At 43.2% G+C, this 14,306-nt stretch overlaps 1 protein-coding gene across 2 annotated transcripts in view; it reads right to left on the reverse strand.

The window, feature by feature from the left end:
* mav (TGF-beta domain-containing family member maverick) overlaps positions 1-9,236 on the reverse strand; it is a 34,534-nt gene extending 25,298 nt beyond the window's left edge. Inside the window, exon 1 of one of the 2 annotated variants that reach the window (XM_071584139.1) lies at positions 8,978-9,236. Coding sequence is in view for 1 of the 2 variants with exons in the window: in XM_071584138.1 (XP_071440239.1) it covers positions 4,651-4,681 (31 nt within the window). In the remaining variant the exon portion in view is untranslated. Of the gene's footprint in view, positions 1-4,650; positions 4,723-8,977 lie in introns of those variants that run through there. The other variant, XM_071584138.1, reaches the window with a different exon arrangement.
* Positions 9,237-14,306: the final 5,070 nt, after the last annotated feature.

Below are 14,306 nucleotides of genomic sequence, written 5' to 3' on the forward strand. Positions count from 1 at the left end.
ACATAGGATGTGTACCCTTGTTCATTGCCATAAATTGATTCACGTTAAGTGAAACAAAATTTTTGCAAATTTGAATTTGGATAATACCGCTATTGCGCTTATTATGCTAATGCAACTCACATCTTCACCGCCGAAAATGTACATCTTTTTCGTAAGCAAGTTTCAAGAATCGAAACGACAATCATTTAAAGAATTATTCTATGCTCATTTTTCCGAACTATTTCCATATTTTTCAGAAAGATCTTGAACTAAAATAATAACACGATGGAGGACATACAAGCATGTAGTCTCAGAATTGGGTGTCCTTAGTACACGAAAAGTTTAACCCGTAGCAGTACGACACATTGGGCGTCACCCCAAAGATTACAGAGCAAATGTCATGAATATCGTCATAGGTACGTCAGGAAGGAATCATGTGAGCAGACGTGACTGAGAAGTTACTTTAATTGAGCTACGTTAACTGCCACACAATGATGTGACGTTAGAAATAATAAATCAAAGTATTCAGTGACTGCACATGAGTCGACATCGTGCTTAAGGATTTGTTGCATGAATACAATTTTTCACATTTTATTTCTAGTTTGGCAGGCAAAATTTTACCGTACTGAATTGAGTAGCTTCAGGCGTGATGTGGTGGAAGTTGAACATGATGAATAACTGATCGTAGCACTTTTCCACTTGATAATTATTAAGTGGAAAAGTGCTACTATCAGCTATTCATTAACTATGCTAGTGTAAATAAAATCAATAACCTTGGAATGGCTAGCATAGTAATTAACACTGGGAATATCTCTTAACCAATACACTCCACGCCTTCAAACTTCAACACGTCTAAATACTAAAAACAATCGCCCTCAACAACGTGCATTTTCTGTCGATTCACAACAAGATATTGACCCAGTGGATTCAGAAGAGCGGCAATGAAAGGGCACTCAGTCATGTGCGACATTGGAGCAGCTTAGTCGGCGGAGAGCATAGCAGAAGGCCGAAATGATAAGTCAAGAAGAGTCCTCGGCGACAGTGTTCGCCCCCGCACTCCCCTCCCGCCTAATCGCACACACGCTCTCGCGAGCCTCCGCCGATTTTCCAGATAATCAGGGTGTCGGGGCGCATCCATTACCGCGCGCACCAGAGCACGCACCGGGCCGCGATGGGGCGACGGCCCATATCTCACGGCCGACTCTTTCGAGGGGGAGGTGCCGAAACACGAGGCGGGCGAGAGGCGCCGAGATATCCGCTGGCATGCATGCAAATTCCCATCGCCCGGCAACGACCGTATAGTTCTCCATCTCGACCGCCTCTCCACCTTTCCCTCTCCCCCCGCATCCCCACCCCTCCTATCATCTCGCTCCGATCAAAATAGTGAGGGGCCATTCCGAAGCCAAAAATACTCGCGGCCTTAAATACCTTGATTTTTTCCCACCCGGAGTGGGGGTCGTGAGGGGAGAGTGGGGACTATTTATGCGGCGTGTCATCACGTCTGATTCGCAATGCTTGGCATTTGTGTCCGCAATTCATGGACGCCTCTGTTCACGCGCTGAATTCCAAAGTCCCACAATTTACGCCTTCCAAATATATGGCGACCTCCGCGCGACTGAAATAAAACGGAAAGATTCTCCCCTCCCCCCCCCCGCCAACCTCCCCACCCCCGCGCCGCCCGAAAATATCAAAAATCATCAAAACGTATTTTCGGAAGCAAGCCATTATTTTCCTGAGACCGGTAATTATGTGGATGACATCGCTCCTTAAATGCCTGTAAACATGAGAGTTCATGTTAGTTACTTCACCGTTAGCGTCGACTAATTGCCAAAATATTTCCCGACTGGTGATATAATGCTCTGAGGCTAATGAACCACCCTTGAAAAATGATTTTGGAGGAAAAACGCAATCTGATTAATGATATTTTAACAGCTCTGGTCAAATAGACGGGATAAATGCTCTCCTACATTATATGACTGCTCGAATACGAGTTTCACTGGGCGGAGAATGACGCGTTTTCAAGCATAGGTACCTGAAGTCCTTAAAATATGGATTTTAACGAATTTGAATGCATGGCTTAATCCTTTGGAAAGACACTCATTGAGGCTATATGACTGAGATAGAAACCTATTGCTTGTATTAAATATTAAATACATAAAAGTTAAAATATGTCATAACAAATGCTACATGTAATAAATTAATGCCATCCTTCGAAGTAATATCAAATCTTATTTTTATCGAAAAGATTTTTACCCCAGGCACAAGTGATTCAATTTCTCTTCAGTCACATTTGAAAGGGAAAAAACCTTTCACAAAGGACAGTGTATGCTACTGTAACCCATCTGAATTCACTGAGGTTAAAAATAATATTTGTATACGCAGCCTAACTATATTCCTGTTTAATTTAGAACGGAACAATACAATCTAAGTTTTCCCATGTTAGGTGAACGAATCACGTCTCTCAAAATATACCTTGAGTGCCGCGACGGATGACTGATGCGCGCATTCCGAGTATGGGGAGGCGTTCCTAAACTTAAAAATTTCCCCAACTCTCTCGTAAAAGGCCTGTTCGCTCGTCAGATGCTGCTGATGCTCTAAGAGACATACGCTCACCTGCTTTAATTTCTCATTCTAATTTCAAAATTATCGCTGAAAATGTCATCGTTCGTGGAATCGGTTGAACTGTCGTGATTACACTTTGGATAATAGAACATGATTATTAAATAACTGGTAATGGGTATGGGCCACACCGTTTTGCATCCAAGTTTTCTTTATGATTTCCGCAGTTTCAGCATTTATTATTCCTAAGAGAATAGAGTGTTTCATGGGTTGAAAAAGGAAGGACATGCTGGAGAATGAATGGGTCATTGAAGAATGAGCATTAAAAGCACACGGCAACACTGGTTAATAATGAGTTCGAGTGGATGAATGATTTGAGGGGAAGGGAAAAACCGTAAGTCATTGGAGAACTGAAATTGAAAAGACTAATAGAAAAAGGAAATGTCTCGGGAAAGCGGGGGATATGTGAGAGAATATATGAATCTGACCGAGGCGAAAGATATAAATACACAATGGAATGCACGCGTAATAAGTCAGAAAAAGGGAGAAAGTCCCCTGAAATAATTAAATAACAGTTCTTTTTGACATTACCTCCCGTAAGGGGAGGTAAGGTCAACAAGTTTATACATCGTTACATTTTATATTTTTGAAAAATGCATCAACCATTTAGTGAATCGCACACTTATATAACGTCTCCGGGGTATTCTTAACATTGAATTTCCCCACTTTGAAAGCGTGGCTTTGTATTCAGGGTCATTATTTTCCAATAAATATGCAAACGTAATTATTCGGCATCGTCCTCAGTTTACCCTAGAAACGCATCACGAATCAACCAAAAAGAATATTTTTCGTTTTAACAGTTCAAATATCCACGAGGACAATGCGTACAGAAATCACAATTTATACTCCATTCGGAAGCTATACAGGTGATGCTTTTGAAGCTAACAACTTTGAAAATTAACATTGTTATGTTAATATTTCTTCATGAATTTCTCGATTATCACCCGCGTTATCTTCATTTTTCTATACTTGTAACTATAAAAGAGATAATTTAAAACCCACAACATCATTTTTTACGGTTTTGTCGATATAAAGGTCCACTAAACATTTTAAATTCCTTGTATATTTCATCTGAATGCGTGAGCACGCTTTGCTAATAAATTGTAACCAACCTCACTTTTGTCTAAATTAAAATGCGGGCCCTAACCACAGCAACTACCACCACTGATTTCTGTTGCTCCTCCATTCATTTCCACACGCCCTAAGTCATAAATTCAAAGCCAACATCCTAAACTGCTGCAGCTGCTCCACGATCGTTAGTTTAAGACTACCTTCCGCCTCTTCCAAGAAGAAAGATTGAATGTATTCAATTAGTCGGTTACAACGAGTATTGCTGATTATGCTCGGGACGCTCAGTTAATAATGTCACTGGTGCGTGCGTGAATCCCACCGCAAACTTGTCATTATACTCTCGCAGGCGTGGGCGGTGACGATCCGAATATGCCACAGAATGACCTCTTTTTAAATTATACCTATTACCACTCGATCAAACCGATTCGCGTTTCTTCTCCTCAATGATTTTGCTCCGTCGTCTTACTTCTAATACATATAAATTATCAAGTTTACTACAGAAATATTTCAGCGCAGAACATTATACTGATTCCTCAAAGAAAAACGGGTACCCTCTTCATTATAGCCCGACGAATAATAAGAAAGCAATTTGAGTTATCTTTACCAATAATATTTAAAAAACTTCATCCTCACTCTTGTCATATTTTCCCCTAAATGAATCCTCAAGTACAGATTCCCTTCAGTTTCTTGAATATCTCGAAATGAAATAAACCAAAAATATGTCTTCGCGGACTTATTAATTTAGTTGGTTGAATATCCGTCACCAAAGATTTTGCTATCATTTTGCCATTTTTTTAGACAGCCGAAATACATACTCAGTGATAACACAACGGAAAACGAATTCCTACTCCTCCCATTTACAAAAACACGAAAGGCGTAAACCAGGAGAAGCCAATAACAACTTCCTCTAGTTAATTTCAAATCAAGATCATTTGATATCGATTCAGAATTATAGATATGTAACTCGTAAGTCTCCATCACCTTTCACTGAGCTGAGGTTTGCCGTACGCATCCACTCTTCCAATTGTGCCCGGCACGATCCACGGTGCGCCTTCAAACCCCTCATCCCTCCAGCCGGTCGGTGTCAGCCGGGCCGTGCCATCGGCGCCGGGAGAACGCGCACTCCCTCCCACCACCCGGACAAAGGCAAGCGCCGGCGACACACTTCTCCTCCACCCGCGGACGACAGGTGCGACGGCCGCCGAGGGCCGGGCACCCCCCGTCCCACCCCCGCCCGCCTCCTCTTCCTCTCCGCCCCCGACTCGGCGAGGATCCGGCACGGACGCATGCCGTCCGCGGGACGGCCCGCTCCGCCAGCGGGATTAAAAATAGCCGAGCGATCGAGGAGGGGGCGGTGGGAAGATAGGGGTCGGGGGCACGCCACCCCTTCCTCTCATGTGCCGCCCCCGCGTCCGACCCCCCCCCTTTCCCTCCCGTGATCCATCGGGCCGATGCAAGTTTCCCGAAAAAGGAGGCGCGGGGGCGAGGTTGGCCGGGGGCGAGGTTGGCCGGGGGCGAGGCGTTTCGGGAAACTCGCCTCTCCCCTTCGTTTCATTTGTCAGGCTCCGCCCGTAAGAGTCACTCCGCCTCCGAGTTAGCCGTAATGACTTCATCAGCGCCCCTCCACGACTCCGCCGCTCCTGTGACCGCGCTCCTCCGACGAACACAACCCTACGACTTCGCCGAAAACCACTCACACGACACTCCAAGTTTGCACCACAGAAATCATGGCGTTTCGGGATTCTCTCTTCGCTGCAATTAAAGCAATCTTTGGTTTACGCTCTTATATTGTACCGCGCCGGCGATGGCCCCATTATAAAAATCAACTCCGACAGTAATGCATCAAATATGCCAAAGGTTCTAATGGCGTATCTTGAGGCGTCATAATAAACATCGGAAGAAAGAAACTGGATTGGAAATGTATTTCAACTGTCCCCGAAGCCAATTTTCCGTTATTTTCCCGAAAGATTTTCCAAAAGGATATTGCGTGCAATAATTGCAGAGACTAATAAGAATGTATGCGACATTTAAAAAAATGCTAAATGGAAAATAAAATGGAAGAGTGAGCGGCGAGAGTAATTAGTCCGAAAGTCGATTTTCATGCGGTGGCTACCTTCTTATGAATGATGATTCCCTGATATTTCTGTCCTGACCAAATCGAAGTTACACCATACCAAAACTGAATTCACCAACTCACAGATACTGTGCAAAAACTTTGAAAGGAGACAAATATTTCTGCACGATCAAATAAGCAAAGTAATTGGTCAAACATCAACTTTATGCGATCAATTTTATTCACTTTGCTATGTGAATAACCGTGACTTCTCTCAGCAGGTAAATTCATCGTTATTTAACACCGTTTGAGATTAAAAAATGTAGGCAACAATTAAATTATTATAAAACTTTAAATTAATTATTATGTTAACAAAATTTTTATCAATAAATTATTTGATATTCGGTAGAGATTTTATGTCGACTCTCATATTTCCAGTCTGTTTCCGTAATTATTTTTTTTCCATTCTCAGTGCAGTCCTGTCTTTCCACACCTATTTCAACCAGCCTCCTTACCCCTTGTTTTACTGCTAATATTGAACCCTATGCGGAATAAGTGCTCGATTCGGAAATATGCTATGTAAATGAGCCTTGGGAGACGTGGTGGTCCAGCGGGTTGAGAACCGAAGGATCCGGGTTCGATTCCCAGGGGACTCTCTGGGTACCCTCAACTTCACTCAAGCTGGGTGATTTTTCGGGTAACAGAACTTCCTGGGAAACTAAAGGGCGGAATAGGGAACTGCCCCCCACCCTTCCCTGATATCTTAATTTCACACGCCGCCGGGCTTAGTACTGGGTGAACTCTACCATCACCTACCAAACAGACCTTTTACTCATGATTATTGTGTTTATGGTTTTAAATTACTTACAAATATTTTTTAACTTTTAACACTCAGAATGGGTATTTTTATGCTCTTCAAGATGGATCACCAGCATTAATTAACTAACTGTACAGTACAACTCAAAGTAGTATCATTAGCGGAAGTACTAAAAGCATTCAAGTTTGATGAATACCGACATCGACTGAAGATGCATGCTATTAATGCCGTATACAACAAACGAAAAATGGTTTATTGGGAATCATAATGAAATGCTATCGTTAAACACTATCGATAACCTAAAGAAATGCCACCTTGGTTACGTTGACTGGTGCTGCATTGAAAACGCCGTATCCTTCATCGGATGAGTGACTCATTTAACGCCGGTCATTGAGAGCCCTGTCATGTAATAAACACCAAACACTTGGATTGCCTTTAGTCGTTGATATTTCAATCTCCGCTTCTTTACGATGGCGTCTCCCTTTTCACAATTACGATCGTTTTGTCAGCCACGTCTTCACCGGTGGTCAATCAGGAATCCCCGAAGAAGCCATGCAAAGCAATATAAGGATGCCCGAACGGGTGCTCCCATATAAGATGACAGGGTATAAACACGGCGAATACAAATGGCTGTGCTCAAGGAAGTTGTAGCCATTTCTGGCAGTGCTTCAAGAAGTCATTATTAGGCTGGAGGAAACGAGTTTTTCACAATGGGGCCTCGGTGGAGGTGTGCTTTCTTCCTTCGACGCTAACAACGAACCATTATCGATGCGTCGACAAATGGCAATAATAAATAAATATAAGGAGTACATATTGAATGAAGGATGCAATTTTCTAAGCGCTAAGTACACTCAACGATGAGCACTCATCACCATTACTTTCAGCTTCATCGGCGTCATATTTGCCCACCGTGGAGTAGTCCCGACCACTTTGACGCACATGTGTTTCAACGTTTTTATCCTAAAGCTTTGCGCTCTGCAAAGTGTAATAACGGATTGCGATCTTTATAAATGAATTGGAAACCGGTGGGATATGAGCTACGGAAAAAATTGCTAAGATTCAATTTACAGTTACTCGTGCTGCGAATATCCAAAGCAAATTCGACCCAGCTTTACGTTTTACGCGATCAGCGTTAGATTCTCATTACTGTAATTTCATATTTTGCCTCGATTCTCCCTCAGGAAACTAGGCAGGGTAATAAATTTTCCATGAAAGAAGAAAAAGGTTATGTGAGAGCGCTACTGCTTACCTTTTGGGGTAAGTAAATCGTACATTGAACCATTTAAGCTTAATTGGACCTCCTAGCGTATTCAATGAATACAGTCTTTATTATTATTAGGCAATATAGAAATTAGAATAAACTGATTACAAATTCTTACACATCTGAATGATTGATCCTCAGCGGGACTAATTAATAAAAGAAGGCACATAACCATCCCAGCGTAGGTTTCTACGGCTCGGAATCTTGGTCGTTGGTGATGAGCGTCGACCGGTGGATTTTGAAATATGGATGTGGAGAAGAATGAAAACCAATATACAATGAAGAGAAATGAGAACAAGCAAGGAAGTTTTGGGCATCGAGGGGGAAGAGAGGCAGCTATTAATATGAATTCAAGTAAGAGAAGGCGATAGAGAACGCGGGAGCTCCTGAGAGGCAGTGGGATGCTGGACAAGGTGAGAGAAGGGAAAATATTGGAAGAGAGAGGTTGAGGGAGAAAGAGAATGGGCATTTTGGAAGGGATTCAGGGGGTTATTATGTACGTAACTCGTAAAACTAAGGATGAATTAAATGTAAAATGAAGGATGAAGCTAAAAGATATTTGCTGGCATGCAAGCTAGGAATCAGGAGTTCAGTCTGGTGCATCGCCAAGGTTCATCAAAAACTCATCCGAAGCCGCTAAAATACTGTTTAGATTTCTTGTCCTGAAATAAACCTTGCTACTCGATTTTTTAAAACGAAATCACCATCACGTGAATTCAATCAGCTCTGCGGATTTCGATCTACCCTGCACCCTCCGAAGGAACGACGGGCTGCTAAAAATATGTTACCAATCAAAATTAAATTAATGAAGTTTTGGGTCCTGAAGTACATGGCACGGTGCAAATGCCGTATCAACCGGAATGGCTTCCTCCCCAACACCTCTCTTCCCCCCCTTCCAACCAGAATAACTCAAATATGCTCCAACAAACAAATTGCATAATCCAATTTGCCGTTTCGCAATGATCCTTAAAGGAGGCACTTTGTTTTGGTATTAATCGGCAACACACATCTACGTATATCTGGAACGTTACTAATTTCCATGCGGCCATCCCCAACGCCAGCCAATATGAGTCGCTTCTGGGAGCCAAGCAAAAAGACGTAGCCCGATATTACAATGATGTCGCCTCCACATCCTTGATTTCGAATCTCCACTCCCCCAAACCACCTCTCCTCTCACTTGCAATCACGCTCACTGCCAAATTTAGTGTGGTGTCCTCAGGCGCGGGGCGACCGAGGGAAGCGACCCAGCGCCGCGCCGAGACGGAAGCACATGGGAGTTGTTCGCCGAATTAGCAGCACGAGACGAATCGCCCCATGACATCACTCCCTCAGGCCAGAGCGATGATCGAGTAACCAACGACCCTTGGGGTCACGTAGCAGTCAAGGAGGCATCCGTGGACCATCATCGCGGACCCGACGGATTGGTTTGCTGCAACTGATGCATTGAGACCCATTCCATTGCTCGCCGAAGCTCTGGCCAACAGTGACGGCTGCCAACAACACCACATCGGCGTCATCCACTTGCGGCCTTTTATCTTCACTTCTCTCTTATTATGTAATTGAATCCGTCATAATGACGCTGCCTCAAACAGTCCACGTCATCTTTGCGAAGGCCTCTAACTTTTCACTTTACTCCACGAATAGTGTAGTGCATTACAGACTCGCTAAGTACAATTTGATTTGGTCAGTCCTACATCACCTGGCGCTTCCCCTAATTTAATTTGATCGACTGCCAAGATCTCTCCACTCGCTGCACACTGTAGACAGAAAGCATTGACATTTATGCTGAGGAATTAGGAGAGTGAGGAATTATCTTCTCGCAGCCTATGCATTTAGGCATGGACATTTCTTTGCGCGAGAAATTCTGATTTAGAATTGAGTTCATCAAACAACCACTGGCTTACGCTCTGGTTCCCAAAAGGCATTCGCACATTTTTACCTTACTCTATTTATGCTTCTACCTTCACTATCTTCACTGAATCCCATAAATTACCTTTTATTTTATCACTGCAACATTTCCATAACTTTTTCATTTTCTAAATGACTTCCTAACAGCTTTGAACAGACAGTAAAATTATCGTATATTTTCTGCGAAAGGAATATCGGTTTATCGTTTTCTCCCGTTTTCCATCTTCTTGCCACGGGCATCAGTTCAATTCTCTAAACACCATTCTGAAGTAAAATTTCAAAATCGTATGCCCGTTGTTTCTTTTGTGCAAGTTATTCGGGCACTTTTCAGGGTTGGCATGCGAGAAGCGGGCCGTGGTTCAATCGGCACATGTCATCATCAAATCAGAAAATGTAAAAAATATCAAGATTAAAAAACATAAGTTTCAGGTTTAACTTTGTGGAATTCCTTCATTATGAAGTTAATTAGAAACGTAACACTTCCACAACAAAGTTTAAACAATAAATGCTTTATAGTGGAAGTGTTAAGTTTATTTTTACCCTCATAATCAAGATTAAAGTTATTACTTGCGAATTTATTAACTGCAATACGTCAAAAGTCCCTGACCAAATCATACTACTCGGAAGTTTATAACGACAACAATTATATGGCTACCAAATGATGAAATATGCAAGTAATGTACAATTCATAAGGAAGTTTATTTCTATAACGAAGGGTGAATATAAAATGGCAAGCGCTTAATTCTGTGAAGATAACGTACGGCCTATAATTCCCCACAAATATTCCACTAATGAAAGATCTTGTTGGAGAGGGACTCCAAATTCATACCATCCTCAATGCCTCACGAGAAACGAGCATGGAAAAAGATCCAGCTTAAAAAGACACGTCACTGCATTAGGTCCATCCTCCTCCCGACCACGGCGCGTACGATTCTGCGTGCAAGGCTCGGCGACACACGAGTGACCTATGATGTACACAAACTCGTCAGAGCCGAGCGAGGAGAAATTATCTCGCCCAACGTTCCCTACGATAAACACAGCGTGGCCATCTGGCGCGTTGTTACCGACGCCGGGCGAAGCGCGGGTAAATGGAATGACCGAACCCATTCAGGGGATCGGACCCTACGTGACCGGCAAGGAGTGGGAAGCGTGGGGTGGAGGGGAGACACCCAGACGCCGAGAAACAATTAATCTGTTTTCTGGCGACACAATCGTCTCGAACGTTCTCCGCCTGACGAGGCCGATTACCTCCGCAGACGCGTTTCAGCGGAAGGATGCAGATCGGGCGGTGGGAACGGGGCGACGGTACGAGTCCAGGGGAAAGAGAACGCCGCCGTCCGGTGATGTAATCCACTCCTCGTTGCCCGACGCTTCGAAGAAGCGACACGCCACCAGATGGAGCACTTCGCCCCCCCCCCCACCAAACCCCAATGACTCTCCCGAATGGATTTTTAGAGCTTCGCTGGTGATAAATCTCGGAAGATGACCGACCACAGAAGACCCCTTGTGTGACACAGCGATGTGGTGAATTGGGCCTCGCCGCTCGGTTCCGACAACACGAACGAGGCAGGCGTGGGATGAAGATGCTTGGGCATATTTCTGCCGAACGGACCTGTGGCGAAGGCAGGGAATTGGCGGCGCGATGGGAGCAGTTTAGCGGTTTCGTCATGGTGAACCAAACACGAAATTCAAAAAGACATAACTTACGAGAACGTGACGGAATGCATTTTCTCCGAGGGGAAGGAGGGCGCGGGGAGGTGGCGTGAAGCGCGTCGTCGCCGAAGACGGTTGGGCCCTATCGCCGTGCGGGGAGGACCTTTGGTCGTGGGTGGCGGTCGTGACCTTTCGTCTAGGCCTTGCTCCCCCCCGTCCCCCCCCTCCCCGGCCACCGCCTCGGGCACCAACGAAGGCGGACCCCCGCCATGCTCTTCAACCCCTCGAGTTCACTGGACCTAAGTGGGGAGGTAACCGTCGGGAAAGGGGTGACTGAGCTACGGTGGGAAATTATACTAGGCTTAAGTTACGTCCAGGAATACCTCATGTAATAATAAACCAGAGCATATTCATACCTTTCTTTACGAATTTTCTACCAATGCTCTACCGACCCTCTTCACACCATCAAATGATTGTGGAAATCAAGACCATGGAATAAATTCTCAGGGATTTCTTTGGGTTTTCCATTCTCCGAAATGAGAGAAAGGAAAAGTGGTCCGCTGGGATAGGATTTCTATTTTCCCGGGTGGAATGTTTGACCCCCGGGCCCTCCTTCAAACGACCCTCAACTATTAGATCTTCATACCCAGCGAGGCGCACCTCTTGTCACCACCCTCCGTCGACCATCGCCCCTCTCCCACCGCGAGACAGGACACTATTGCACCGCTTGAACACTGAAATAAAGAAATCTCATTTTGAATGAGAAAAATTCATGAGTGCACACCGGCGCAGCTTGAATGGCGAAAATAATGGAACTGAAGTTCGCATATGACTGTTTTATTCCCAAACTTGAAAAAATGCGAGGGAACATATCTTTATCGTAGCATGTGATCTACCGATTACAGTTACGATTCAAAGGATCCCAGACATTTTTTCATCGATTTTACAAATATTCGCCGGCATATGCACAGCATAACACGCCGTTCTCCACTTTTCTGCTCTCGTCATTTTATGTTCACTCTTTCCCCTCAAAACACGTTATGTTTTACAAATTCTTCCCCGCTTACAAAAGGTTCACCATTTTTCATCAGCTTTCAACTTGCCAGCACTCAAAAATACTACTCCGTCATATTTTTCTACCATCTTCAAATTTGCTTCCATCAGCCTTCCCTCTTTGACCCCCCCACTCACCTTTCCGCGCAACGGCTTGCTTTCCAAGCACACCACCCAAACGCCTCCGAACGAAAGAATTGCAATTCTTTGAAGTCTCAGCTGAAAGCATCATTACTAATGATACTAATCTCCACACTAAATTATTTGTCTATTATTTCAGTCTCGAATACATCTCGCTCACACATTCAACCCTTTTCCCATATATAAGAGTATTTTCCCTAGCATAATTTTCCTTCTATAAGTACAATCCTTCTTTCGATGCACTCATTTAATTTATTTTTACCCGATGTTAATAAATGTAAAAACCATTTTACTAATGAACTCAATGCTTTCAGGCTCTACTTCGTGAAAATTCATAAACACTGAATAAGTCAACTTTGTATTTTTTCACACTAAACTTTATTCCACAACTACCGGTTTCGTCGCATGGGCGCCACCAGCAGACAATCTCAGGTCATACCCGATGATGTCGCTCGCAAATGAGTCAATGGCGCCAGTCATAGAATAGAGTATAATCTGAAAAATACAGCTTACTTATTCAGGGGTCATCACACTGATGCTCTTTCGGCGATAATTTATGCATTCAAAACTTCAATGTTTTACGTGGTCCTGCGCTTTGAGGATCTATTCATTTTCGTTTCGATGCAATTTTTCTTCACGAATTGCACATTAATCAAGTTAATCAACAACTCTGGCCGTTATTCTTCAACTCATTGAAAGTAAGTTTAACGAACCAAGTGATCTTCCAGACGACTCTAAAACCCATTCAAAGGGCGCTCAATGACGGTCTACATTCCTTGACGCATTAATAAAAGACTCATGGAAACAAAAGACAATCCATTGTTTATTTCTTTAATTTATTTTCTACCAAAGGAGTGCGTTTAATCCCTAGGTTATGAATAAAAACATATCTCTAATCTTGACTCCTACAAAACTTTTATCAACTGTAACTATTTAATTCTGATGTGAACTTCACGTGGATACATGAATATCTGACACGTGCTGCCTAATATACGCCAAGTCCTATTTCGCTCAATTAATATTTTAATTTCAACCTTATCGTCACTCTTTCCTTTTCTCTTCCCAAGCACCAACTCGTCCTCACTAATTAAGTCGTTTGGATTTTTCCACATACTTATGTAGATGGTACTTTGCGCAATTTATGGACCTAAATCTGGAGAAAGAGCTTCCGCGGGATATAGAAATTCAGTTAATTTGACTTAAAGAAGTCTTAAAGGCTAACTCCATCATGAATATCTCAGTCATGGAAGACAAATAAAAAATTAGAAACCCTTCCCTCTCTTTTCCCCTGGATTCCAAGGGGGGGCTTTCATTTCCGTCCATCTTGCCGCTTTCTTTCCTCGCGGTGATAATTTTCACCGCTGTCTTTGGACTTCATCCACGTCCCATCACGTCTTACACTACCCATTCAAAACGGATAAATTACTTCAGCAAAGTTCTTCGTATTTATGCCCTTTACATATACATAATGATTTCTCATTCCATTCATAATTTCCATGGCCATCTCTTACCTTTGTCGTCATTATTATTTTTTTTACTAACTGACCACCCCTTCCATTCTTGTACAATGCTTCGCCCAGTAGTTTTAAATATATATATTTTCCCAACCCAATCGCTTTTTCACCATGCTTTTGTATTCATCAAAGATTTATGAGAGGAAAAAGAAAGCGACCAGAGCTCTAGGGTGTATACTGAATAAAAGAAACATTACACAACAGTAACAAATTAAAGGCAAACTCCTATAGCCGTAA

This window comes from Hetaerina americana, unplaced genomic scaffold (genome assembly GCF_022747635.1).
Source record: "Hetaerina americana unplaced genomic scaffold, ioHetAmer1.1.p SCAF_16, whole genome shotgun sequence".
Classification (NCBI taxonomy): domain Eukaryota; kingdom Metazoa; phylum Arthropoda; class Insecta; order Odonata; family Calopterygidae; genus Hetaerina; species Hetaerina americana.